At 39.3% G+C, this 25,263-nt stretch overlaps 1 protein-coding gene across 1 annotated transcript in view; it reads right to left on the bottom strand.

Annotated features, from left to right (window-relative positions):
* MTMR7 (myotubularin related protein 7) overlaps positions 1 to 24,490 on the bottom strand; it is a 47,164-nt gene extending 22,674 nt beyond the window's left edge. The window contains exons 1-3 of the mRNA XM_042470538.1: positions 24,200 to 24,490; positions 4,360 to 4,482; positions 2,089 to 2,251 (exon numbers count right to left, since the gene is read on the bottom strand). Of these exons, the coding sequence (XP_042326472.1) occupies positions 2,089 to 2,251; positions 4,360 to 4,482; positions 24,200 to 24,223 (310 nt within the window). The 5' untranslated portion in view covers positions 24,224 to 24,490. The remainder of the gene's footprint in view (positions 1 to 2,088; positions 2,252 to 4,359; positions 4,483 to 24,199) is intronic.
* Between the last annotated feature and the right edge of the window lie 773 nt (positions 24,491 to 25,263).

Consider the following 25,263-nt stretch of genomic DNA (forward strand, 5'->3'; position numbering starts at 1 on the left):
AGAGTAGGTCAGGTTTCAACAGAACTGCTTATTGACGTTCATTATTCCCTCTTCCTCTCTCCTTGTGTTTGTCCTCTTGTTGTCTATATCGTATATATAATATTTGTTTAGGAGATAGTGCAGGAAATCCACATCCTTCATACAAATACACATCCCGTACGCATTCTTTTGCAATTGTTACACAAGAACCTGTCTCTGGTAACATCATAAGCACACACTCATCCACCTGTTTTAGATTTTGGCCCTAAAATTTCAAGGAATGGGAAATGGATAAAATGACAATGCTGCTTAAAACCAGTATATTTAACATTTTGCATTTCCATTCTATATTGAAATCATAACGTTTTTAGAAGTCCTAAATTTAATGTTTAAACCAGAATCACATTACTTTTAAAAAATATTATTAACTTCATAGATTCAGCACAAGGCATCATATAATCCTAACTCAAGATTGGACAGTGGTCCTGGTGATTAATATACTGTTCAATTGTACCCTGTTCTGTTTCACATTCCCCTTCCCCAGACCCAAGACCCCAGTTTTGGCTTTTGGCCCTGAAATCTCAGGGAATGGGAAATGGATGTCCAGGCAACCCTAAACACCTGAGATGGGCAATAGAGTCAATGCAAAAGAATGAGGTTGCAGATGCGAAAAAGGACAGAAAGAAAAACGTTACAGTAATCATCCACGAAAAAATATACAGTATTAGTGCTACTCATGGATAGAAATGAACATGCTTCTGAGAATACTGAGAAGCTAAAACTGTAAAAACTAAGTTGTGTCCAGGATGAAAGGAAGATAAGTTAAACAAGCTCACAAGTTTAGTCATTTGGGAAGGAAGGGGTAAACAATACTCTCCACAAATACTATTATGTTGTTGTTGTTGTTATATTTATTCCACCTTTTTCCTCCTACTGGAGCCAAGGTAGCTTACCAAGGTTACAAAGGGTAAAACAGAAAGAACTAAAAAAAACCCCACTCTATAGAAAAGTTAAAAATATTGTGGACCCACCACATTCACTGGGGTTAGGGACACAGGATCCCAGTGAAAGTGGGAAAACTGCAAATAAAAAAACCACACTTTTTTTAACCTGAGGGAACACTTCTCTAAGAATCTCTAGGTCTTCCGGCACAACTGGCAAAAATATGTCATAAAGTCATGCCGGAGGACCTAGAGATTCCTAGAGAGAAAATATTATTCAAATCCGTGAATAATCAAATCTGCAATGGTCAAAGCTGCAAATGTGCAGGGACGACTGTATAGTTAAACTAATCATAAACTAGTTTATTAAACTAATCATATAATTAAAAACTGATAAAATCATGACCATTAGAAAGATGCATTTTAGAGACATTGTTTTAAACCTCCTTTCCTCAGCCCAGACTCTGTTGCATGTTTTGAGCTACAACTTCTATGAGCCCCAGGAATCAAAGGCAATAGTCAGGGCTGATGTGAGTTCTGGTCAAAGTCCTCTGGACTTCAACAGATTGGGGAAGACTGGTTTTACATGAGAGGGCATTCAAGTTATAACAGCGGGAATAAAAGGAAAAATACTGATGAGTGGCAAATAGATATCTAGAAAAGGAATAGAAAACAGAGGTGGGAAGAAGAAAAACCAAAAGGAAATAAAGGAGAAAAGGAGACAGTTTTTGCATATGCAAAAATAGAAAAATGCATAAATAAATATATAAATAGTAAAAGAAAAGGTACAAGAACAGAGACTTATGCAGCCTCTATTGTGAACAAAAAGAGAAGAATTTTAAAATAAATGGCAGGATAATAACTCGCCAATTAGGAACAAAATTAAGAGAGACTATGATCATGAATGGCTAAAGAGAAAAGAAATGATAACAGTACCAAATAGTGGGAAAGTATTAATCTGGATTTTATCTCCAAAAATGTATAATCAGATGGGAATGGACTCCTCTAAAAGAAAGTAAACAGAACCTGTGTGCTTCTGATATGTAGTGCAACAGTGTACTAACAGAATTTTCAATTGGCAGCATTCTATAAAAAGTACCTACAAGAAATTTCTCAGATTAATCATCTGTCTCTGCCTATGTATACTTCCTCGACTTCCTTTCCATACCTGGACGTGCCAGACGTATTAAAGATATGTAAACATCATGGCAATCTCTTTCCTGGGGCATAATGAACTGAATATTTTGGAAATTCTTGCAACGAATCAGCAATGGGCAACCAGTAGCTGTTGTAGCCTGTTTCTCAATAGAGGAGATTTGACTGTGAAGAATCTGAAAAGGAGAAAAAGGAAAAACAACATGAAGAACAGTGACACAGATGTGCTGCCATGAAAGAATCAATTTAATCCATTTATCCCATGTGCATTAATGAATACAATGAATATGAGACAGCAAAATGTCAGCCCTCCACACCAATATAAAGCATATGTTCCTGAACTGGCTACCTGAAAAGAAAAGGAAAAAAAAAAGATTTCTCAGCCACAGTGGTAAATGGCTCATGGAGAAAGTGTAATGGAGAGAGAATTGTAATTAATTAACTGAAATCTCCCTTAATGGCAATATTAAATTTTGGTTACATGTCTATTGTAAGTTTTAATCTTCTTTAGATTTAAATTTTCTTTTCATTTAGTTTTACTATATTGTTCCTTGGGGAAAGTACAATAAAATATTTCCTTAAAATGTTGCATATCATTTATGCCAAGCTAGGAAGTAGGGACGCCAGATCTCAGAGCACCTCTTTTAGTCCCCAGATTTCATGTGTCACCCCTGGCTGACAAATAGCGGTTAAAATGCACCAGTTTTTGTAGAGTCAGCTCCAGGTGAGTGACAAGATTGCATACAAACCTGCACTTAGGCAGGAAGACTTCTAGATCTAACTGCTATACAATCTGCAGCATTTTGCAAAATGTAATAGATATAAATCAAGTATTGCAGTATGTAAAGACATGTAATTTCCAACCAGGAACACTAAGTTCTGTGTATATGTGAATATCTGGATTACAAGATATGAACAATTATATTTGCTGCTTAAGTCATAATGCTTAATGATATCATCAGGTCCACCCCATGATATCACTAGGGGCTATCCCTAGGCCATTGTTTTTGGCCTAATAATTTCAAGGCCCAGGAGTATCACTAGTAGGGCACAGGGCATGCGGTCCGCAGCTGATGGCACCCTAAGGGGGATGACACCAGTGCTTTCCAAACATCTGCCTTTTGATAGAAACAGGCTGTGGTGTTCACCTGCATCTCTTTAAAACACTGAAGCTCAGTGGAAGAGACGGCATGAGTGGGACAAGGCTCTGGGAGAAGCAAAGGGAGGCCTCAGGTTTTGAATTTAAAATTTAAAAAATTACTTTAAGAACATCACAGTGAATTTTCACTTTAACCATATGAAACTCTCTATACGTAAATACATTTAGGCTCTGCACATGATATTGTGATTCAAAAATATAATTTTAATTTTGCTAATTGTTTATGTCACAATAGAGCGATATATTGAAATTATGATTTATGAGTAACATTAGTACAAAAACATTACAGTTGGACCTTCATATCCATGGGGGCTCCAGCCATTCCCCCTTGAAGCCATTTTAAGGCTTCCTAAGTGAAGAAGAAAAAGGAAATATATGCAGTATCTGAGCAGTATAGGGTGGGACCAAACATTGTTCCAGCAAACCTGTGCTTCCAAACTGATATTTGCAATGGAGCACAAATGTGGGAGGGTAACATGTATGAGAATACTCAATGGAAAGGAAGAAAGGGTGCATCATGCCTTCTATGAGCACAAAGTTTCCTTTCAACTGTTTGCCAAAACCACTGGGCCTGAACAGACAAGCCAAAATAAAGCTGCTTCGGGTCACTTTGGAGGTATGCTTTTTATATGCTGCATGCGTCCTAAGAGACCAGAAGCCACGCCAAAGCCATGCTCCAGTCCTAAGGACTGGAGCACAGCTTTGGGGCAGCTTCTGGCCTCTTAAGATGTGCATGTAATTTAAACAGCATTCCTCCAAAATGACCTGAAGCAGCTTTATTTTGCCCTGTCCAGGCCTATTATTATCCTCAGTTTAACTTCTTGTTGTGGAATTTGGCTGGGTGGGAGCAGATGTTAATTAAAAATTGAGTATGTGATTGAAAGAATGAAGAAGGGGGAAAGTGTTCAGCTGAAAAAAAATGGGGATCAAGGTAACTTTTTAGACCGGTATAGATTCACCTTATAAAGTACCATACCGAAAATGGATTAGGTAGAAGTAGGCAATTTAATGCCTTCAGTTTCAGACTACCGATCATTGACCATTATCTAAATAACATTGTCCATGCTCTCAAACCATCGTAACCTTTACATGTTTTCCCTTATGATAATATGCAAACTATCATACCCATGTCTCCTTACGAGTATCTGATTCATTTTCTACAAAGATGACATGTGTGGCTGTTAGGTACAAAGTTCCTGGTGCAGCTCTTTTGGAAGATATTCCATCAATTAAGCGGACATTTTCCACCTAAAAGGAAAGAAAGAGAGAATGAATCATAGAATAATAAACCATAGAGTTGGCAGGGACCCTATGGGCCATGGTCCAACCCTCTGCTCAATACAGGATCTCCACCTAGAGCCATGATTCCCAAACTTGGGTCTTGAAGGGGGATTTGGACTTCATCCCCCAGAATCCCTGGACATCAGCCAAACTGGCTTAAGGGAGCTGAAGTCCAAAATACCTGCAGGACCAGTGTTTGGGAACCACTGATCTAGAGTAGCTGTCCAGCCTCTTTTTGAAGACATCCAGAAAAGACCCTGCCACCTCTGTAGGCAATTAGTTTGATTGCCGACCCACTCCACTGAAATTCCTTCTAATGTTCAATCAAAACCTACCCTCCTATAATTTAAGACCATTAGATGTAGTTCTGACATCTGAGAATAAACTTGTATTCTCTTCTTTGTGTCTGATCTTGAGATATTTAAAGAGTGCAATAATTTCGCCACTGAATCTATGTTTTGTTCCCCATACTTTTTATCATCCTTGTTGTTCTTTTCTGAACTTCCTCCAATTTGTCTACATTCTTCTTCAAATGAGGCACTCAAACTGAACACAGTACTCCAGGTTAAACCTGACCACGGTAGAACATAAGAGAACTCCTACAGAAACCTGGGATTTGTGATTTGTTGTGGCACCAGAACTCCCTGACAGAGAAGGCTAAAGATCTGATCCCCTTCCCACCACCATTCCCTTCTCCTTTTGTGTCATGTCTATTTAGATTGTAAGCCTGAGGGCAGGGAACCATCTAATTAAAAATAATAATAACTCTAAGCAGCTCAGAGTGCCTATAGGGCTGAAGGACAGGGTATAAATACTGTAAATAAATAAATAAATAAATATCTCGCAAAACTACAAATTCCAGAGTTCGAAGCAATAAACCATGGCAGTTAAAGCCATGTACAACTGTATTAATTCTTCAGTATAGATGCAGCCATAGCTACATGAAACATGTACAACTCCCAGTGCAAGGCCAGAAATATATTTCCATAAATAAATAAATAAAATTATTTTATGTATTATTGTTTTATACATTTATACTGCACCTCTTATAAATTATTAAAATCAGTATGAGTAAAAACATGCAACACCAGCAGTTTAAAAATATACAGGTTATTTTAAGAACAAGTGAACAATCAATAGTGTTAAAACAATTTTAAATTAATTGAAAGATTATTGGATTATTTCTAAAATCAAAGTTCCATCTTTGGGAGCAGCCACCAAGAGGGTCTTCTCTCTTGTTTCTATCAAAAGGATCTGGGAAGATAGTGGGACAAAGAGGAGAGCCTTTCCCATGGCTCTTACAGCACAAATAATCTCATATAGGAACATAAAGTTCTTCAAACCTCCTGGACCTGAAGGGAGAACAGATATATTTTACATTACAAGAAATGAAAAAGAAAATACAGCTTGCTTCTGTCTTTCTACAGTCAAAGGATTACCAAGTTTAAATACACTTTTTTTAAAAAAGCTTCCTCTTCTATAGGTATTTGAACAAATCAAAATTACATTTTGGGTTTAGCTAACCCAAAAGAGCTACAGAGTATTTAAGTGATGTTGAATCGAGTCAACTGACTCAGACTCAAGTTGCTTCAGTGACTCAACTCGGACTCAACTTGGCAATAAATGATACACTGATCAATTTAACTCATGATTTGTATATTTTTAGAAACTAAGATGCTAGTCTAACTTCATCTAAAAACATTACAGAACAGAAAACGGTTTTCCTCCTTTGAATAACGCTTCCATCTAATTGCTCTTTGCCTATCAGTCATGCAGTACTTTGCGTCTGCTGTACAGGAAGTTTCCACTTCCTGTAGATTTCCACCTCGAACCCATTGCCTAATGTTTTCTTTTTCTTGCAGAGAAACATGCCTTGTGCTAAGGGGGCGAGTCATGCCTGCTCCTCCTAGGAATAGCTTTAGAAGGCTCCTTCGATGTGCAGAGAAGACAAGCTGTTGAGTAAATCTTGTTTTTCTAAAATGCAACCTTGATAAATTGTCTATAATAATTTATAATAATAATATAATAATAATAATAAAGATTTATTTATATCCTGCCCAATCACGAAGAATCCGGGCGGGTTACAACAATAAAATACATCAATTACAATAGAGTTAAAAATCAAACCCTAGACCTACCGCCTCCTCATACCCAGTACTAAAACAGAATTAAACAATAATAGTATAAAAAACATTAAAAACATTAATAGCATTTTTAAAAAGGCAGAAACATAGGCAGGAAAGAACAGACAAATGAGGGGACAATATCTCTATATCTGGGGAGGGTAACTAAGTTTGAAAGGCCTGCCGGAAGAGATCTTTCTTAAAAGCATCCAGAGTGGAAATGTGACGGATCTCCTCCGGCAGGTCGTTCCATAGTTTAGGAGCAGTAGTAGAGAAGGCCCTCTGGGAAACTGATGTTAACCTAGATTTTTTGGGCTGTAGTAGATTCCTTCCAGAGGACCTTAGTGTGCGGGGCGGACAATAGGGAAGAAGGCGTTCACTCAAGTACTCTGGGCCCAAGCCATGTAGGGCTTTAAAGGTGATCACCAACACCTTGTACTTTGCCCGGAAACTAATAGGCAGCCAGTGCAGGGACTTCAAGACCGGTGTTATATGGTCATTCCTAGAAGTTCCCGTGATCAATTTATATTTTTGTGCCTGTTTTCCAGATTTTCTAGTTATTGAAATTCCATCTCCTTATACACCGTACCACCACCACATATACATACATACATACATACATATATATTTGTTAAAGTTGGATCCCAGATTTGAGCCTAAACTTGAGACTTGACTTGAAAGTATGTTGCAAGAAGTTGAGACTCGATTTGAGACTTGGAGTAAACGATTTGAATACCATACAGGGGTACCTCGGGTTACGAAATTAATTCGTTCCGCCGCCGCTTTCGTAACCCGAAAAGCCTTCGCAAGCCGAAAACCCATAGGCGCTAATGGGGAAAAGCCGCGATTTCGTGTGAAATAGCGCCGAAAAGCACCAAAATTTTCTTCGTAACCCGAAATAACCTTCGTAACCCGGAACAGTTATTTCCTATGGGATTTTTTCGTATCCCGGAAATTTCGTAACGTGGGTATTTCGTATCCCGGGGTACCACTGTACTGAAGTATTTCTCTGAGATCTTTGGATTTACCTAAGGCTAGTCCGTTTTGTCCTTTTCGCCACAAAGATTTTATTTTGGGAGACAATGAGTTAAGACTGGAACTCTAGGACTGGACCCAATTGCTAAAAAAAAGTCATGATTCACTGATTTCTTGGCTAGATATTCCCTGACCTATGTCAAGAGCTAGCCAAATAAGCAAAAAGCTACACTGCTTTCATGACACAGATTTTCTAGCAAGCTTGGCCTCTGGGAACTATTTTTGAGCATCTCACATCATTCCCACTGGAGAAATGAGTGGGCTATGTAAGCTCTGAACTCACCCTTAAGGCGGCTTATTGCCAGGTCAAAGTACTTAAATCAGCTGGAGTTACACTGAAAAGAACAGAAGTCTGTACTTGAGAACACATTTAAAAATGGCCTAGCTGAAGACAAAAACTGGAAAACCCAGCCTGGAAATGAACTAACCAGCCCATAGAACATGGTAACTGCCAATGTCGGTGGACAACTTTTGGGAGTTGTAATTTTAAAAATGAACTTTTCCAAGCTTTGCTGAATATGAGACTACTAAATTAAAGAATGTAATTTAAAGAATTCTCAGTTCATTAAATTTGAATATATTTGCGTATTAACACACATGAACTAAAGCCATCTTTGTAAAGACAACTTGCAGATGTGGTCCACCAGGAGGGCACAAGAGAAAAACAGCCCCCACCACCTATGCAGTGGCCCACCTCTGCAGTACACCTACTAAACTTTCTTCAGCCATAACCAGTTAAAAACCTGAAAGCCTGTTTCAATAAAAAGGACCTAGCCTGCCAGCAAAAGGAGAGCAGGAATGGGGCAAGAGGGAGTTCCATAGCCTAAGAGCAACCACCAAGAAAGCCCTCTCCATGTCTTTTGCAAATAACCCTATCAGAGTGGTGAGACTGAAAGAAAGTCCTTCTCCGAAATGGAGAACTATAGGCATTCAAACAGCCTGGATATAAATTACACTGACTTTATAAACTCAGAACCACCATTTTGACTTGTTCCCAGAAACAGACTGTTTTATCATGAAAGCTATACGCTCCCTGACTAACAAGAACTAATTTTATACCATTCTTTCCTTTCACTTTTATTTGTTGCAATATTAATTGCTGAGAGAGAGAGATGAATAACAAAGAAAGGGGTTATTATTTTTATTTGATTTTTTAAAAAATAAAGTAATAAAGTTAAAAATAATAATTGAAAAGTATGAATAAATTTGAGGACTTAGAGGCATACATACCATTAATTAACAGTTCACACACATTCTCTATAATAGTTACATAAACCCAAAAAAGATTTATGAGAAGAGCAAGGTATCATGACAAAAGATTTACAAGAAGGACAGAACAGTATCATTTCATCTGAAAACCATCAGGCTTGGCTAAACCTCTAGATAAGATTATCTAGTGTATTAATTTTTCCGAAAGGCATTTCCTCAAGTGCGCTGGTACCGGGAATCTAGAGTAAATTAATCAGCAGCTTTCTAATGCCAAGCTAATTCCATTTGGACACTGCTAATGACAAATATTATCAGCTCTTTAGGCAGCTGTTTGTTCGGTTCTTCAGTTTATACACTCTAACATCAACATTAATGTTTGTCTTGGTACTTTTCCTACTGAATTCCCCACGTCCAACATGCCAAGGACTGGTGCTATATTTGTGTTCACTGGGTGCAAAATAACTTCCAGCCTTTCATAGATTTAAACCAGGACACATGTGGCCAAGTAACTTCAGAGTATGGCCAAAACTTATTGATGAGAATGAACACATAAACTAGGAGAAGCTGCAGCAGTTTGCTTTAGCCTTTGCCGACTGGGAAGGGCAAGATTCTCTCCCCTTCTCTCCTTTCCCTCCTGCCAAGTTAATTGACACCAAACTACTTTTGCATTTTGAACTCAAATTACAGCAACTGAAGTAAGTTGAATTCAAAGGAGGAAAGTGGGAGGAGTAGAGAGAAACTGTGGCATTTTAAAAGCAGCTGTAAAAGTGGAACAGCAGAGGATTAATGAGGACTGTCCCTGCCCAATCAGGACAGATAAGAGGTATGGTACTATTGCTTCTTCCTTCTGCAAACCTGCCAGGGACCAAGACCAGTCCAGGGACCACCATTCTGAGTAGCACTGTTTTACATTACAGACTTCTTATGATGATCAGTTGGTATGGGAACTATTGGAGAAACAGCCGAGGAAGAACCAAAAGAATTTGGTCTCTAAGAGAAGCCAACAACATGGCTCTTAATCTCTCATTTTACTAGAAATTGTTTTAAAGAATAGTCTTCATACTACATCAAATGCAATGTTGTGGGGCATTTTGACAATTATTAAGATGTGGGATCCTTTATTCTGGACACACTGATAAATGTTTGGGCGGTTTTTGATTAAACAACACACCTGGAACAAAGACACATAGAGAAAGAGAGAGATCCAGACAAAGAAAAATAATGTGATGTGTTTTTATTCATAGCTGCCTGGAGAGCAAATCCAAAGCCAACTAATTTTTAGCCATCATAAATATTGGCCAAGAGCACCTTAGACTGATTTGGAGAGACATGAAAATACTTTGGAGAATTCTATGACCTAGTTCTCATATACAAAAACTGGACTACAGGGCCTTCTCAAATACAGGGTGTGCAAAGCTATTAAAGATTATGAGATATACAAGATCAGAGTGTGGCGTGCCAAGAGCCAAGGTCATCTGCCCCCATAAATTGTAAGTGACTGAAGTATTTATTTAAAATCATGTCTGACCACTATGATATATATTTTTTTCTTCCCATGACATGGAGAAGAAAAGGAGAAGGTGGCTATTCAGCAGACTGTTTTTTGCTGTCAGGGGGATTGCAGGGGACCTATTCCAACCCCTTGCATCAGCATTCCCAACCTGGTACCCTCCAAGTGCATTGTACAGTGGAGCCTTATTATATGCTGGGGTTTGGTTCCAAGATCCCCCATGTATAACAAAATCCGTGGATGCTCAAGTCCCATTAAATATGACATAGCAAAATGGTGTCCCTTATAAAAAATGGAAAATCAAGGTTTGTTATTTGAAATTTATACTATTTTTGAACATTTTCAAACTGTGGATGCTTGAATTCGTGTATAAAAAATCTGTGTATAAGAAGGGCCGACTGTACTACAAAACCAAAGTCCAGGTCATCTAAAAATCTCCATGTTCGGGAAGGCTGCCTTACATGACATATACAAAGTAAACCAAAATTGCTATTTTCAGAACAGAGCTTTTCACAAAGAGGGGGGGGGGGGGTTACGGGAGGCAAAAAATAGAAGTGGAAGGGAATGCAAATTGCAAACAGCTGTTCAGTGCATCCACAGAATAAACTTGAAGACTGACCTTTCAACAAGGTTATTGGGAGGCCATTCAAGAAAAAAAAGATTTCATATTTGGGAAAGGGATGGGCAAAATTCTTATTCAGTCGAGCTTTGCAGCAGAGAAACTCTTATATAGATACATGCTGGGTAGGTATACAAACACACCTATATAATGATTGGTGTTCCAAGACTCAATTTGTTTTTAAATATATTTCTTGCCTGTGAATGTGAATGCAGATACAAGGTTTTTTGCGGGCTGAATAACGTGATTTGTAACTATAGCAAATGACTCTCAAGACCATGTACCTGTAGTTTAATCCCACCCTTCATTTTGTTTATACAGCTAGAAGGAAGGATTTTAATTAAAATGTGGAGGTTATTGCCCTCCACCACCTCTGTCATTGTGGTGCAGTGCTGTTCCTGCCCACGAATGGTACCATTCCAGCTTCACCCAAGAGTCACTCTGGATTCCTGCCTTGTTGCTCTTTTAACAAACTAGAGAGGAAGCCAAGGCTTGGTAATGTTGACTTATCAGATCCTAATACTCTACTGTATAAACAATAGCGTATAGACACATGCATCTATACAAAAATGTAACTTTTACCAATCTGGACATTTTCCTATTCTATAATGAACACAGCCTAACTCAGTGCTATCTAGTCTGAAGTAAACCTCAGTAAAACAGTTTTTAGACCTTCAAAGCACAGCTCAGTTCAAAATATGTTCACTTTGAAGTAGGCTCTGTTAGGGACATTCAAAACACAACTCAAGGTAAGGGTAGGGTGTTTCACCTTCAGAATGTGATGTTTATATTTTTTAATTTTACATGTCTTTAATTGGCCCTTATATCTAAACACGTATAGCATTTTTCTGTTTAGTTGAACAACACTGCCTCTCTGACCTCAGTTTAAGTTTCAGAGCTGATAATAACATCAAACATTTCCATGATCAGCTTGGCAAAGCAGGCCAAACACACAGTTGCTGCCAAGGACCATGATTTGTGCACTCTTGCCCTAGAGGTAAACTGTCTATACTTATCATTTTAAATGGGATAATATCGGGATTTTTTCATATTTCCAGATCATCCTGTCATTTTAATATACTGTATTTTCTGACGTATAAGACTACTTTTTAACCCAGGAAAATCTTCTCAAAAGTCGGGGGTCATCTTATACACCGGGTGTCATCTTATAGGGCAGGTGCTGGACTGGAGAATCTGCGATTGGTGGAGGGAGCTCAAAATGGCCGCGGCCACATCCCCTCCATATGTGGCGACCATATGAAAGCAGGAAGGGAGGCGCTGTACAAATACGGTAGAATAAAATCTTGGAGACAGGGAGGGCTGGGCAGGCAGGGAGAGCTAACCAGTTCAAGCAGGCTTTGCATACAACAAGTTTTCCTGCTAAGTACCTGCATGTCATAAGCATTTGAATTAAAATTACCATATTGAAATCAAATCTGATTTTTTAAATTTTTATTTGGTGTGCGTTGGAAGAGGGGTAGTCTTATACGGTGAGTATATCCAAAACTCTATATTTTAACTGGAAAAGTTGGGGGTCGTCTTATATGCCCAGTCGTCTTATATGCCAGAAAATACGGTATATGTCAATTTTGTTCCGTTTTAAAGAAAAATGCCGTTACATTGCGAAAATGATTTGAAAATCCCTCTTTGAAATTGTGGTTATAAAAAAAATGTGTCATGGAATGTGAGAAATTTTATTGTAGTCCAAAAAAGTACCACTTACACACTTGTTGTACTTCAAACATATAGGCTGGATACGAACATAAAACAAGTTGATAAAGTGAAAATTAGAAATGTAATTCTAGACAATGTGTCAGTAGCTGGATTTCTTAGTAAAAATATACCACACAACCAATGAGTAGTTAAGAGACTTCTAAAAACCCACACAACTGCATGAGCATTTCATTTGCTGTCTAACATAGTCATTGTTTTGCCAGATCAAGGGTCTGTCTCAAGAAAAGGAATGCTACCCCTGCTTTGAATTTATTCTATTTTTAAAACAGAGATCTTGGGGCAATATTATGGATGTTAGGTGATGAACATCAGTTACAGCCAACCATCCTTGTTGGAAAATAAGATTATACAACTGATAAGGATTTATATATCTGAGTGGAAATAAACACCAAACTGACTGCTTGGATATGTGTCTTCTCCAAGTGAAACTGGTGAAAATTCCTCACTGGATTATATTCTGGCAGGGAATTAAACAGAAAGCACTTGTCCTGAGCCAATGCAAAGAAACAGCAATAAAACCAATCACAATCAAGACACAAAATCCAAGAGGAAGATTCATAGTGTCATTTTCCTTAAATGACCCCAAGCCTCCTGACAACAAAAAGTTGAGTGAGAAATACACGGATGATGAGATTTTTCTAACCCAAAGTGCTAATAGTAGGACAAAGAGCACTCTGTAAAGCAATACCAGTCAGAATGCCACACATGTGATCCCACTGTAGACATCTGGAGCAGAAATACAGGCCCGTGGAAGGTAAGTTTAACAGGGTTTTATAAAAAAAAGAGACACACTACTCTGAACTACTGTTGGCCCTCCTTATCCACTGATTTTTTATACATGGATTCAAGCATCCATGGCTTGAGAATATTAAAAAAAAGTATAAATTCCAAGTATTAAACCTTGATTTTCCCATTTTATATAAGGGATACCATTTTGCTATGCCATTGTATTTAATGGGACTTGAGCATCCACGAATTTTGTTATTCACGGGGGTTCCTGGAACCAAACCTCAGCGGATAACAAGGGCCCACTGTAGAGATGAATCCCAGCTTAGTTTAGCACTTTCCAGTATCAGCCTAACACAGAAAGCTTTTGTAAGTAACCTATGTGTTCATCACATATGGCAAACAATGCCAAAGAAAAGACAGGATTGAAACAACATGCTCTCCAATATTTCATAGATGAAAACCATCTGCCTGTGGTCAAGATAGCAACAGTTATTTATGAGGAAGCTAGGAGAGGCTGCCACAGTTTACTTTTGCCTGCGTATACAGGGAAGAGTGAAATCCCACCCCTCCTTTCCTCTCACCTCTGCTGAATTAACTGCATTCAAACTACTTTTGCACTCTGAACTCATTTGGCAGCAATTGTAAGGATGCCAGGGAGGACAAAGAGAGAAAGTGGGAGGAGCGAGAAACTTGGAAATTTGAAAAGCAGCTGGAAAAGTGGGTTGACAGAGGATTAATTGGGACTGTCCATGCCACATCTGAACAGTTGAATGGTATGAAACAAAAGCTGGAAACCTCTGGGCTTCTTAACATGGGAAAAACAAGGACTAAGAACTGAAATTGGTAAAGCTATCAGGGGATGACTGCCAAATGAGCAGATTACTATCCATCAGGATGTGAAGCAGTTTCACTCCACCCACACAGCAACCTGTCTTCATGACAAAGGGCCAGATCCCTGATTCAAGTGTGGACTGGCTTCATAATGTAATGCCAATTCTGCACCAAATCCACCCTATCCCTGCCTTAAACTGGTTTTGAAAAACTTACCTTTTGCTCTGAATTTTGCAGGAAACTCAGAGCATTCTGTAGTGATGCTGGGCAGTTGTCTACATATGTGTCCTTACTGTGTTACCCACTGTCACTGCTGCTGGCCCAGGTCCTCCCTTTCAGGCCACAACAAAGCGCCCAGCCAAGTGATCAATGTTGGGCTCCTCATTTCTATAGTGTAATGAGACTACACTATAGTAGTAGCGTAGTTCTGGCTGAGAACTCTAAATGCCCCTCCCTAACTGCAAATCCCAGGATTCCACAAGAGGCAGCCATGGCAGTTAAAGTGGAATAATAGTGCTATAACAGTGTAATATGATATTGTCCTAAGACTTGGAAGGGCAGCTATGAAGGAAATAGACACAATCCTCAAGTGTAAGGATGTATCATTGAATACTAAACTCAGGATTGTCCATGCCATTGTATTTCCAATTTCTATGTATTATTGTGAAAGCTGGACAGTGAACAAAGCTGATGCATTTGAAATGTGGTGCTGAATTCTATGGATATTATCGATTGCTAAAAAGACAGCTAAATGGGTCCTATAGCAAATCAAGCCTGAACTCACCCCAGAAGCAAAAATGACTAAACTAAGACTGTCATATTCTGGTCATATCTTGAAGAGACATGACTCACTATAGAAATGACAATAATTCTTGGGAAGGTAGAAAGCAGTAGGAAATGAGGAATACCAACTACTTTACAAATGAATAAACTCAATCAAGTAAGCTCCTGAGTCTGGAGGATTTGAGCAGGGCAGCTGATGATAAGGTGAACTGGAGGTCTCTTATGCATAGGGTTGCTCTAAGTCAGTGGTTCTCAACCTGTGGGTTATGACCCCTTTGGGGGTCAAATGACCCTTTCACAGGGATTGCCTAACACCTATTTCCAATGGTCTTAGACACCGCAATTTTATGGTTGGGGGTCACCACAACATGAGGAACCGTATTAAAGAGTTGTGGCATTAGGAAGGTTGAGAACCACTGCTCTAAGTCAAAGTCAACTTGATGGCAGTTAGCACCAACAACAAATTTTATACTTATCAAATGAAGTACAGTGGTGCCTCGGGTTACGAAATTAATTCGTTCCGTGGCACCGTTCGTAACCCGAAAAGCCTTCGTAAGCCGAATTGCCATAGGCGCTAATGGGGAAAAGCCGCGATTCCGTGCGAAAAAGCCGAAAAAAGCACCAAAAGTTTTTTCGTAACCCGAAAAAACATTCGTAACCCGGAACAATGTTTTCCTATGGGATTTTTTCGTATCCCGAAAATTTCGTAACCTGGGTATTTCGTATCCCGAGGTACCACTGTATTTAAAAATCTCCTATCAAAACTCAGTGCACTGTTACATTCCACTGAAATACATAAGGCTGAAATTAGGTCCTTAACTTAGTACTGGATCAGGGCCTCACACTTTGTCCAACATTTGCGGGATATAAAAATTTGTACAGTAAAATAGCATGGGATACAATTATACTATTTTGTTATCATTTTAAGAGTTATAGAGTTATAGCTGGCATTCCATATACATTCTGAGTGAATCCCTTAGACATCTGATAGTTTTAATGGTCATATACTAACAGACACAGGGAGAGATTATTATTTCATACTCAGACAAAAGCTCACAAAATCTCTTCACAAAGAAAGGGTCTTTCAACTTGTGTCCATGGTGAGAAGACACTCGTGTAGATGCTAAAGATATTAGACTATACAGTTTATGGGAGTGCAGATTGTGTGTAATCATACTGCAGAACAAGCCACACAGCATCTGTTTACCTTCAATTGTGCAGTATGGGAGGGGTAGGGAGGAGGCTAGACTTTCTCTTTTGTTCCCAAGAGGGTTATAAAGAGCTCAGTCTTGCCCTAGCTCCTGGATAAACAATGCACAGACACATGGCTGCAGTTTCAACACACACAATAGATGCATGAGACATCATGCCAAGAAGTAGCTGCCATATCCATTTTAATGTCTTACTATCCCTTAGGACAATGGGCATAGATAATCAGTTACTAGTTACAGTGGACCCTTGTTATACGCTGGGGTTTGGTTCCAAGATCCTCCGTGTATAACAAAATCCGTGTATGCTCAAGTCCCATTAAATATAATGACATAGCACAATGGTGTCCCTTATAAAAAATTGAAAATCAAGGTAAATTTATACTTTTTTGGTACATTTTCAAACCGTGTATGCTTGAATCCGTGTATAAAAAATCCGTGTATAAGAAGGGCCAACTGTATATACTTTCCAATTGTCCCAATTTGGTGGAGACAATCCTGATTAATCCTCTGATGTCTCTTTTTCAATTCTTCTTAAAATGCCTTAGTTTCTCTCTCCTTCTTCCACTTTCTCCCTTTGTCCTCCGCTTACCTTCTACAAACTGAGTCCAAAGTGCAAAAATACTTTACATTCAGCTAAATCATCATGGGATGAGATAGGATGGAATCTTGCCTTTCCCAGTAGGCCCAGGCAAAAGCTAACTGCTGCAGCCTCTCCTAGCTTGTGTGTTCTTTCTCATTAATAACTTTTTGCCATCTTGATCACAATCTGATGTTGCTTGGCCACACATGTCCTAGTTATCAACTGTAACACACTGGAGGGCCTGTACTTAGGTCCTGGTTAGAATCTGATGCCTTGTGAGCAAAATTAATGCAGTATGTCATGGTAATTTTGCCTGGTAATACTAGTGATGATGATTCTCTATGATTCTATGAATCTTTGAGTATCATCACTTACTGCATCACACTGTTGTCTCATGTTCAGTTTGTGGTCTACTAGGACTCCTAGATCCCTTTCACATTGTCAAGCCAGGTGTCCCCCATCCTATATCTATGCATTTCATTTTTTTCTGCCTAAGTACCTTACATTTCTCCCTGTTGAATTTCATTTTGTTAATTTTGGCCCAGCTTTCCAATCTACTGTGGTCATTTTGAATTTTGATCCTGTCTTCTGAGGTATTAGCTATTGGTGTCATCTGCAATTTCACAAGCATGCCCTCTATTCATATTTTTTTAAAAAAATAATCCCGAATCATACCGTCCTATTACTCTGTGTAATCAAGATTATAAAATTTTACAAAAATTTTGGCTAATAGACTAAAAACTCTTCTACCAAAGTTAATTGGAGAAGATCAATATGGATTTATTAAAGGGAGAGTTATTGAGGATCCAAGTAGAAATGTTTTCAATGTTATATATCATACAAAACAACATAAGAACAAAGTGGCATTAATTAAATTGGACGTATATAAAGCTTTTGATTCAGTGAATCACAACTATTTGTATAAAATTTGTACAGAATTTGGGCTAAGGAGTCAATTTAGTGAGGTAATAAAAGAAATAGATAGAGACAATGAGGTCCAAGTTATAGTTAATGGGAATAATTCTAGGAATATTAAAATTAAGAGTGGGATGAAACAAGGATGCCCTCTCTCCCCTTTATTACTTCTATTAGCAATAGAACCTTTGGCAAATGAGATCAGGGATGAAAAAGAAATTAAAGGATACTGTGTTGGTAAAGAGGAATTGAAATTAAATTTGTTCGCAGATGACGCATTGATAACTACTCAAGGTCCATTCAGAAGTGTTAGCAAATTAGTAGAAGTAATTGAGAAATTTAAGAAGATATCTGGTCTTACAATAAATATGCCCTCTATTCATCTATTCATCTTCATTTCATAACACATTTTACTTGCTTATTTTTGCAGCAAATCTGTTTATTTGTTATATTTATATTTTATCATTTCTCCAAAGAACTCAAGGTGGTATATATGGTTCTCTTTCCCATTTTATCCTCACCACAGTGCTATGAGATAGGTTAGGTTGAATAGTGAATGGATAAGGTTACCCAGTGAGGGATTTAAATCTCATGAACATCATTCAAATCATGACATCAGGCTACTGTAGGATCTCAAGAGAAGGCAGACTGGTAAGAAATTTAATTCAGTTAGTAAGAAAGAAAATATGCGGTGTTTATGGCTCGGTCTTTGCTGAACCGTTTTGTGCCAAACTCTAGACTATGATTCAAATAGCTCTCTCAATTTTCCGTTCTGTTCAAACATAATTTTCTTTAGTCAAACAGAAATGAGGTTTCATTCATTCCCAAGGCCTTAAAAGGAGAACAGCCAGTGTGGATTGCTTTTTTTTAAAGGGTGAGAAAGTGGTACAGATTAACATATGCCAAGATACTGCAATAGAAAATACCTTAAAATAAAACAACATGGAGAACCACATATTTGTTTCATGTTTAATTTTATCAGTATCATAAGATATTTTGGGATTATTTTTTTAAGATACATCACAAAATTGGCAGAAAAAAGGAATATACGCATCTAGTATGTGATCTTTTATCTTTTATGCAAAGATAAAAAGTCACCTTAGTGGTAATATATCAAAGATTGTTCTTCTTAAAAATGGAATGAGAATAATTATCTTCCTAACACCAGAGTGCCATCCTATCATTGCTGCCATACATGTTTTCTGTTATTATATTTAAATAGATACTTATGACTGATTGCTAACATCATACATTTCAAGCGCACTCAAGTGGCTCTTCAGTTATGCAATTTGCTATTTATGGTGGTGCTGCACTCTAAATCTTGCTGCTTTTAGCAGCAGGAATGCAAAATATGGCCATCAAAACTATAAGAGGAAAGCAATGCACAGAGGATGACAGTTGTATAGAACTAAGATTCTCCTGACAGCACTTTCTTATAAGTCCCCAATGGGATAACAAGAACTAATCTTCTGACAAAAGTCTGGAGGGAAGGAGGAACACATTCCCTCCTCCCAGCCTATTATTATTATTATTATTATTATTATTATTATTATTATTATTATTTTGCTGGAGCGGACACACATATATACACACAACCACAAATATCCAACCAAAATTCTCCATTCACTAGAATACGGAGAGAAAAGGAACCATTTGTGAAAGCATTTGAGGTTGTGAAGAAGTCCATTGTCTCCAAGGACTGGGTTGCCAAGAGTCCTTGGTGAGTCCATTTTTAGCAGGCTATCCTCAAACAGAGAAACTGCTCCATTTATCTGCAGAAAGGGAACATAGCTCAAAGGGCACACAAATGTGGCCTTAAGAGTGCAGTAGCACATGGGGATCCTCAAGGTAGGCTGATCTCATCTGGGTTGATGATAAATGAAAAACATTGAGGTTTTTCTTTAATCATGACAGGCCTGAAAACCTAAGATACAAATGATGTTTTCCCACATAACACTCACACACTTAATGCAAAACTGGAGGATAAGGTTTCAGTAAATTAAAAAAATAAAAAATAAAACCCTAAGCATCAGAGCAACTTGAATTGTCAGGAGGGCTGCATTAACCAAAGAAATACAACAAGAAATCAACTAATGACACTATTATTACTATACTGTATACACTAGGGATATATTTGGCTTGCTCCCTGGAAATGAAGTGAAACAGCTCTGCTGTCAATATAGCAATATTCTAATATAAATGAGAGACATTATTCCAGGTGGCTTAACACACTATATTCTACATAAAACATCTCATCTAAGACTTTAGAATTCATCTGCTTTTTGTGTACAGGTAGTGTCCCATCCACTCAGTTGAAACAAAACATCCAAATTCAACAACATATTTTTGTTACCATTAGCCCAAACCATCCACTTTGGCTTCCATTTATTATACAGACTATTAATGGCTGATCTTTTCCCCCCTTAGACTTTAGCCTTCCATATCCACGGATGTTTTATCCATAAATACAAGCATTCACAGCATGACAATATTCTAAAAATATATAAATTCCCAAAAGCAAACCCTCATTTTGCCATTTTATAGAATGGATACCATTGGAGCATCCATGGATTTTGGTATCCACAGGGTACCTTAGCTGACATCAAGGACTCACTGTACAGGTTTTAGCAGTCTCTTTAGGACTTCACTTTCTAAACCATATTAATGGTTTGTGATAATTTACAATCAATGCTTGTTTACCACAAGTGAAGCCAAATTTCATAAGCAAACAGCTTTTGGCACCAGCAGCAAAGCAGACAAGTCTGCAACCATCACAGCTCAAAGAGAACACAGGTGGCTCTGCTTTCAGAAAATAACAGATTCAATACCTGCTTTCTCCAGATAGGAGTCACATGCACAAACATAGCTATTTGGAACCCTGTCAATGAGAGAGGATGGTACCAAGCTTTGTGGGCAAAGAAACATAAGGCATGATGAAGCATGTACCCTGATATTTTAGGGTAGGAAGGGGCACTGTTTTCTGACAATACCGCGAAAGAGCAAAAAAAGGCAACTGAAGTGCTAAGGACAATGGATCAAATCAAAGGGGATGTTATTCTTACAACTATTAATTTGTGGATTACAGTGAAAAGAAACCTTTGCCCAACTTGGATGGGGAACATAATGCAGGGAAGTGAGTTTAATGTCTTTGCCTCACTATGTGTCATGAGCAATTTGGGAGGGAGAGTCCCAATTAGTCCTCTGGCATTACTCGTATCATTAAATCCAGAATGTTATCTTGGGCATCCTCAAATATTCTTTCCTAGGCCCTTCCGGAGCCTTCCATTTATCCCCTTGTCTTCACTATAAAGCCCCATTCTTGGCCTCACTTAGGTTCTGCTGTTCAGTGACTCACAGTGAGCCCCCTGTGACTAGACTTTTTATGCATCCTATCCTATAGTACAGTCATTTGAATCATGGTTGAGACACTCTCTTTCCTTTACTGCTGCAGCAGTAGCAATCTCCCTTTCTAATTGTCTTGGGCAGATGGGCTGTGCTTTCTACTGGTAACCCTACCCTGATGCAGAGTACAGTATACATCAGTAAAGTACAGTATCAGTACAGTACACCATCTCACCATCCATTCATTAAGATGAAGGAATACCATTCCTTTAAGCATTGGACTAGGCCTCCATGCTCAGATCTGTGGAATGGAGTGGAGTGATCTGAGTGTTAAACTAGAGCTACATCCACACTGGAGAAATAACCCAGTTTGGCACCGCTTTAACTGCCCTGGCTCAAGGCTATGGAATTCTGGGTGTTGGAATTCCATAGCCTTGAGCCAGGGCAGTTAAAGCGGTGCCAAATCAGATTATTTCTCCAGTGTGGATGCAGCCTGAGACTCTGGAGACCAGTGTTCAAATCCCCATTCAACCAAGGAAACCCACTGGGTGACTTTGGGGAAGTCGCTCTCTCTCAGCTTGCCAGGAAGGCAATGGCATTTTCCTTGCCAAGAAAGCTTACCAAGAAAACACAGTGTGAAAAAGTCCTGTGAGAGGATTACATTAAATCAGAGGTGACTTGATAATAACAACAACCACACACTAGGATCTCCCCTTGCTGCCAATACAGTTTGTATCTTACTGCACATATCAGCCTCGGAAACAAATTTTGCAGCACTTCTGAAATACAGTACCGGAACAGTAGTTAATTTTAAGGTATAGCCTTACTTTGCAAACACATGTGTATGTTCACATTTGGCACTCAGGATACTAAATTCATGCAAACAGAATCATTTCTGAGAAGCAGACATGTTTATATTTTCCCTTCACTTGTACAATTCCAATGATCAATTAAATTAGAATTGCTTTTGGGCAAAAGGAAAAAAAGGCAAGGGAAGAGAAGAGAAGAGAAGAAACATCTGAACAATGGCACACATTGGAATACCTTCAAGCTTTGCTAAATAACCAGCAGGACTAAAAACGTGTCTTTTTAAACGGATCCTGAGAAATTGAAACATCCATCCTTGACAAAAAACGTCCATCCTTGACAAAACCAATACCATACATCCATTTTGAGTAATAATATTTTAAAGTCCTCATCCTTTAGAATAAATTATGACTACTCACAACATCAGCACATAGAGAAATAAAAAATAAAGTTTAAAATGAATCTATTTTACTTAAATTGCAAAAAGATGCAATATTATATAATAGGGGAACCAACTTTTTTCCCCTTGACAAATGGAGGAAACAACATTCCTCTATGTTCATATCACATTTCCTGTCTAAGAGCCAGAGGCCTAATGGTACAAAACCTGAGAACAGGAGGTCATTCTTCTAAGTCTATGTTCTCATGTTAGCAAGTAACGCACTGTCGGTAAAAACAGGCCTGAAGAACCTTGGCTTTTTTTAAAAAAAATATTTTCCCTCATAATTTATATCTCCATTTAGTCAAAAGCACTTCAGATTTAGCATTGTCACTACACATATGATCCCCTGGTACCTTTCAGCTGATCTATAATATATTTATTTACATAGGAATTACATCATATTCTGAGCTCACTTCTCCAGCTTTCCGGAGGGGGTTGTCTTCTTCTTTCCTCATTGTATCAAAACCGGCAAAGAGTCTGGTGAAACCTTAAAGATTAACAATTAGGGGATGAGATTCTGTAGCCCACTTTATGAGTAAGTGACCTGAGAGTGTGGGCCATTATTCATGTTAGCTACTCTAAGGTGCATTATTTGGCTCCTGAGAGAAATGTGATAGGGTTCCTCCCTCCCCAAGCTCTTTAGGCAAGTCACACTCTCTCAGCCTCAACAGAAGGCCATGGCAAACCCTCTCTGGACGAACCTTGATGAGAAAAACCCAGGATAGGTTGGCCTTAGGGTCGCCATAAGTCTGAAATGACTTGAAAGCACACAACAACAACAATAACAACAACAACAACCTCTGAACAAATCTTTTATTTGGCTCCTGAGAAAAATGTGATCGGGTTCCCGCCTCTTCCTTGGCCAAGTCATACTCTCTCAGCCTCAAGAGAAGGCCACGGCAAACCCTGGATGAACCTTGACAAGAAAACCCCAGGATAGGTTGGCCTTAGGATCGCAATAAGTCAGAAACAACTTGAAAGCACACAAAAACAACAACCACTTCCTCTGAACCAATCTTTTATTTGGCTCCTGAGATAAATGTGACCTCTTCCTTGGTCAAGTCATACTCTCTCAGCCTCAGAGGATGGCAATGGCCAACCCTCTCTAAACAAACCTTGCCAAGAAAACCTCAGGATAGGTTGGTCTTAGGGTCGCCATAAGACTTGAAGGCACACAATACACACACACACACTAAACCACACAAAATAGCCAGCTGAATCCTGTGAAAAGAAAAGAAAAGGATGCATTTTGTTTCCCCTTCAGGAGGGAAAAGATTTCCATCTGAATGTTAGGTCCAAGACCTAATGGCTGCTGCCTCTTTTGCAGCAGTGGATGAGTAAGCATCATGGCATTTGAGAAGAGGGTCCCATTGCCAAGGCCCTGTCCCTTCCTAAGGCATTATTAAAAGGCGGGGAAGGGAAGCATAAACATCCCTCCCTTGCTGTAGCAGGCTTGATTCAATCCATCCCAATGCACACCTTTTTCCCCCACACACAGCCTGGGATTTGCGGGGGGGGGGGGAGATAAATCTTTGCATCTAATGCATCTAATGCCTCCATGGCCTGGAAAATCCTTCCCCCTTCTCCAGAGTGTCATCCTTTTCCAGGACCTGCCCTGCATCCCCACCTTCTGCTCAGGAGGAATTCCAATACTTTCATTTTGAGCATGGATGGTGTGCTTGGAGGTTTTTCCTGTGTTCCTTTCCTCCTCCCTTTTCTTCTGGAGTGTCTTCCTTGGGGGATCTGGGCCTCTGCTCCCCTGCCTCACCTTCCCTCTCTGCTGCACCCAGCCTCCCTCTCCCTTTGGTACCCACCTTGGGCATGCGGATGTACTCCATTTCTCATGCACCTGATGCTCCTCCAGAGGGATGCATGGAGGGAATGGGCAGCAAAGGGCAGAAAAAAGAGAGACGCAAGGAAAGAGGGAGGGAGGAATTGGGGAGGATGCAAGAACTAGAGGGGGGGGGAAGAGATCTTGATGTCTTATGTTTTGTGTGTGCCTCTGTTTTGATGCTCTGGCAGGTCAGGGCTTGGCGCCGCCTCCTGCCTTGGCTGCCATGCTTTTCCTTGCAGCAGCATCCCAGGCAGGCAGAATAAGCACATCACCTCCAGGCCCTAAAGGCTGTCGGCTTTCCCTTTGCTCTCTTCCTTCTCCTTCTCCAAGCAGGGCGACCTGAAGCACAAAGGGAGGACAAGGCACTGCAAAATAGAGGACACTCGAAGGGGGAGAAAAAGGATGGAGGGCATGACCAAGTAAAAGCTGTCAAATGCTCAGAGGAATAGAAATCCACGTTCCTTAGTCCTGCTCAAAATGGTGCAGGTGGTGGGATTCCTCCTGGACAGGAATCTACAATGGAGGGCAGGTCCTAGAAAAGGAGGACATGTGGTCCAGGGAGAGGGGAGGATGGAGAGGGGCTTCCAACTTCCAGCCACATGGTTTCCTTCCAGCCTCTTCTCTCCTTTGGCTATACAGCTGCATCTATATTTATCACACTGGGGCTGATTTCAGCATTAAAGAGAGATTAACGTGCATCTTTTTTGTGGGTTTTTCAGGGTCTGTGGCCATGTTTCCAGCATCTGTGCCTGGCATCTTCAGAATGACCAGAATGGAGACTGCAGTCAAGAAATAAGAAGACTAAGAATGGGAAGGGCAGCTATGAAAGAACTGGAAAAGATACTGAAGAGCAAAGACATACAACTGAGCACTAAAGTCAGAATTGTTTAGGCCATTGTACTCATAATGACCGTGTATAGATGCAAGAGCTGGACAGTGAAGGAAGCAGACAGAAAGACTATCATACTTTGGCCACATCATGAGAAGGTAGAGATCACTAGAAAAAACAATAATGATAGGAAAGGTAGAAGAAAGAGGAAGACA

The sequence above is a fragment of the Sceloporus undulatus genome, chromosome 5 (genome assembly GCF_019175285.1).
Source record: "Sceloporus undulatus isolate JIND9_A2432 ecotype Alabama chromosome 5, SceUnd_v1.1, whole genome shotgun sequence".
Lineage (NCBI taxonomy): Eukaryota > Metazoa > Chordata > Lepidosauria > Squamata > Phrynosomatidae > Sceloporus > Sceloporus undulatus.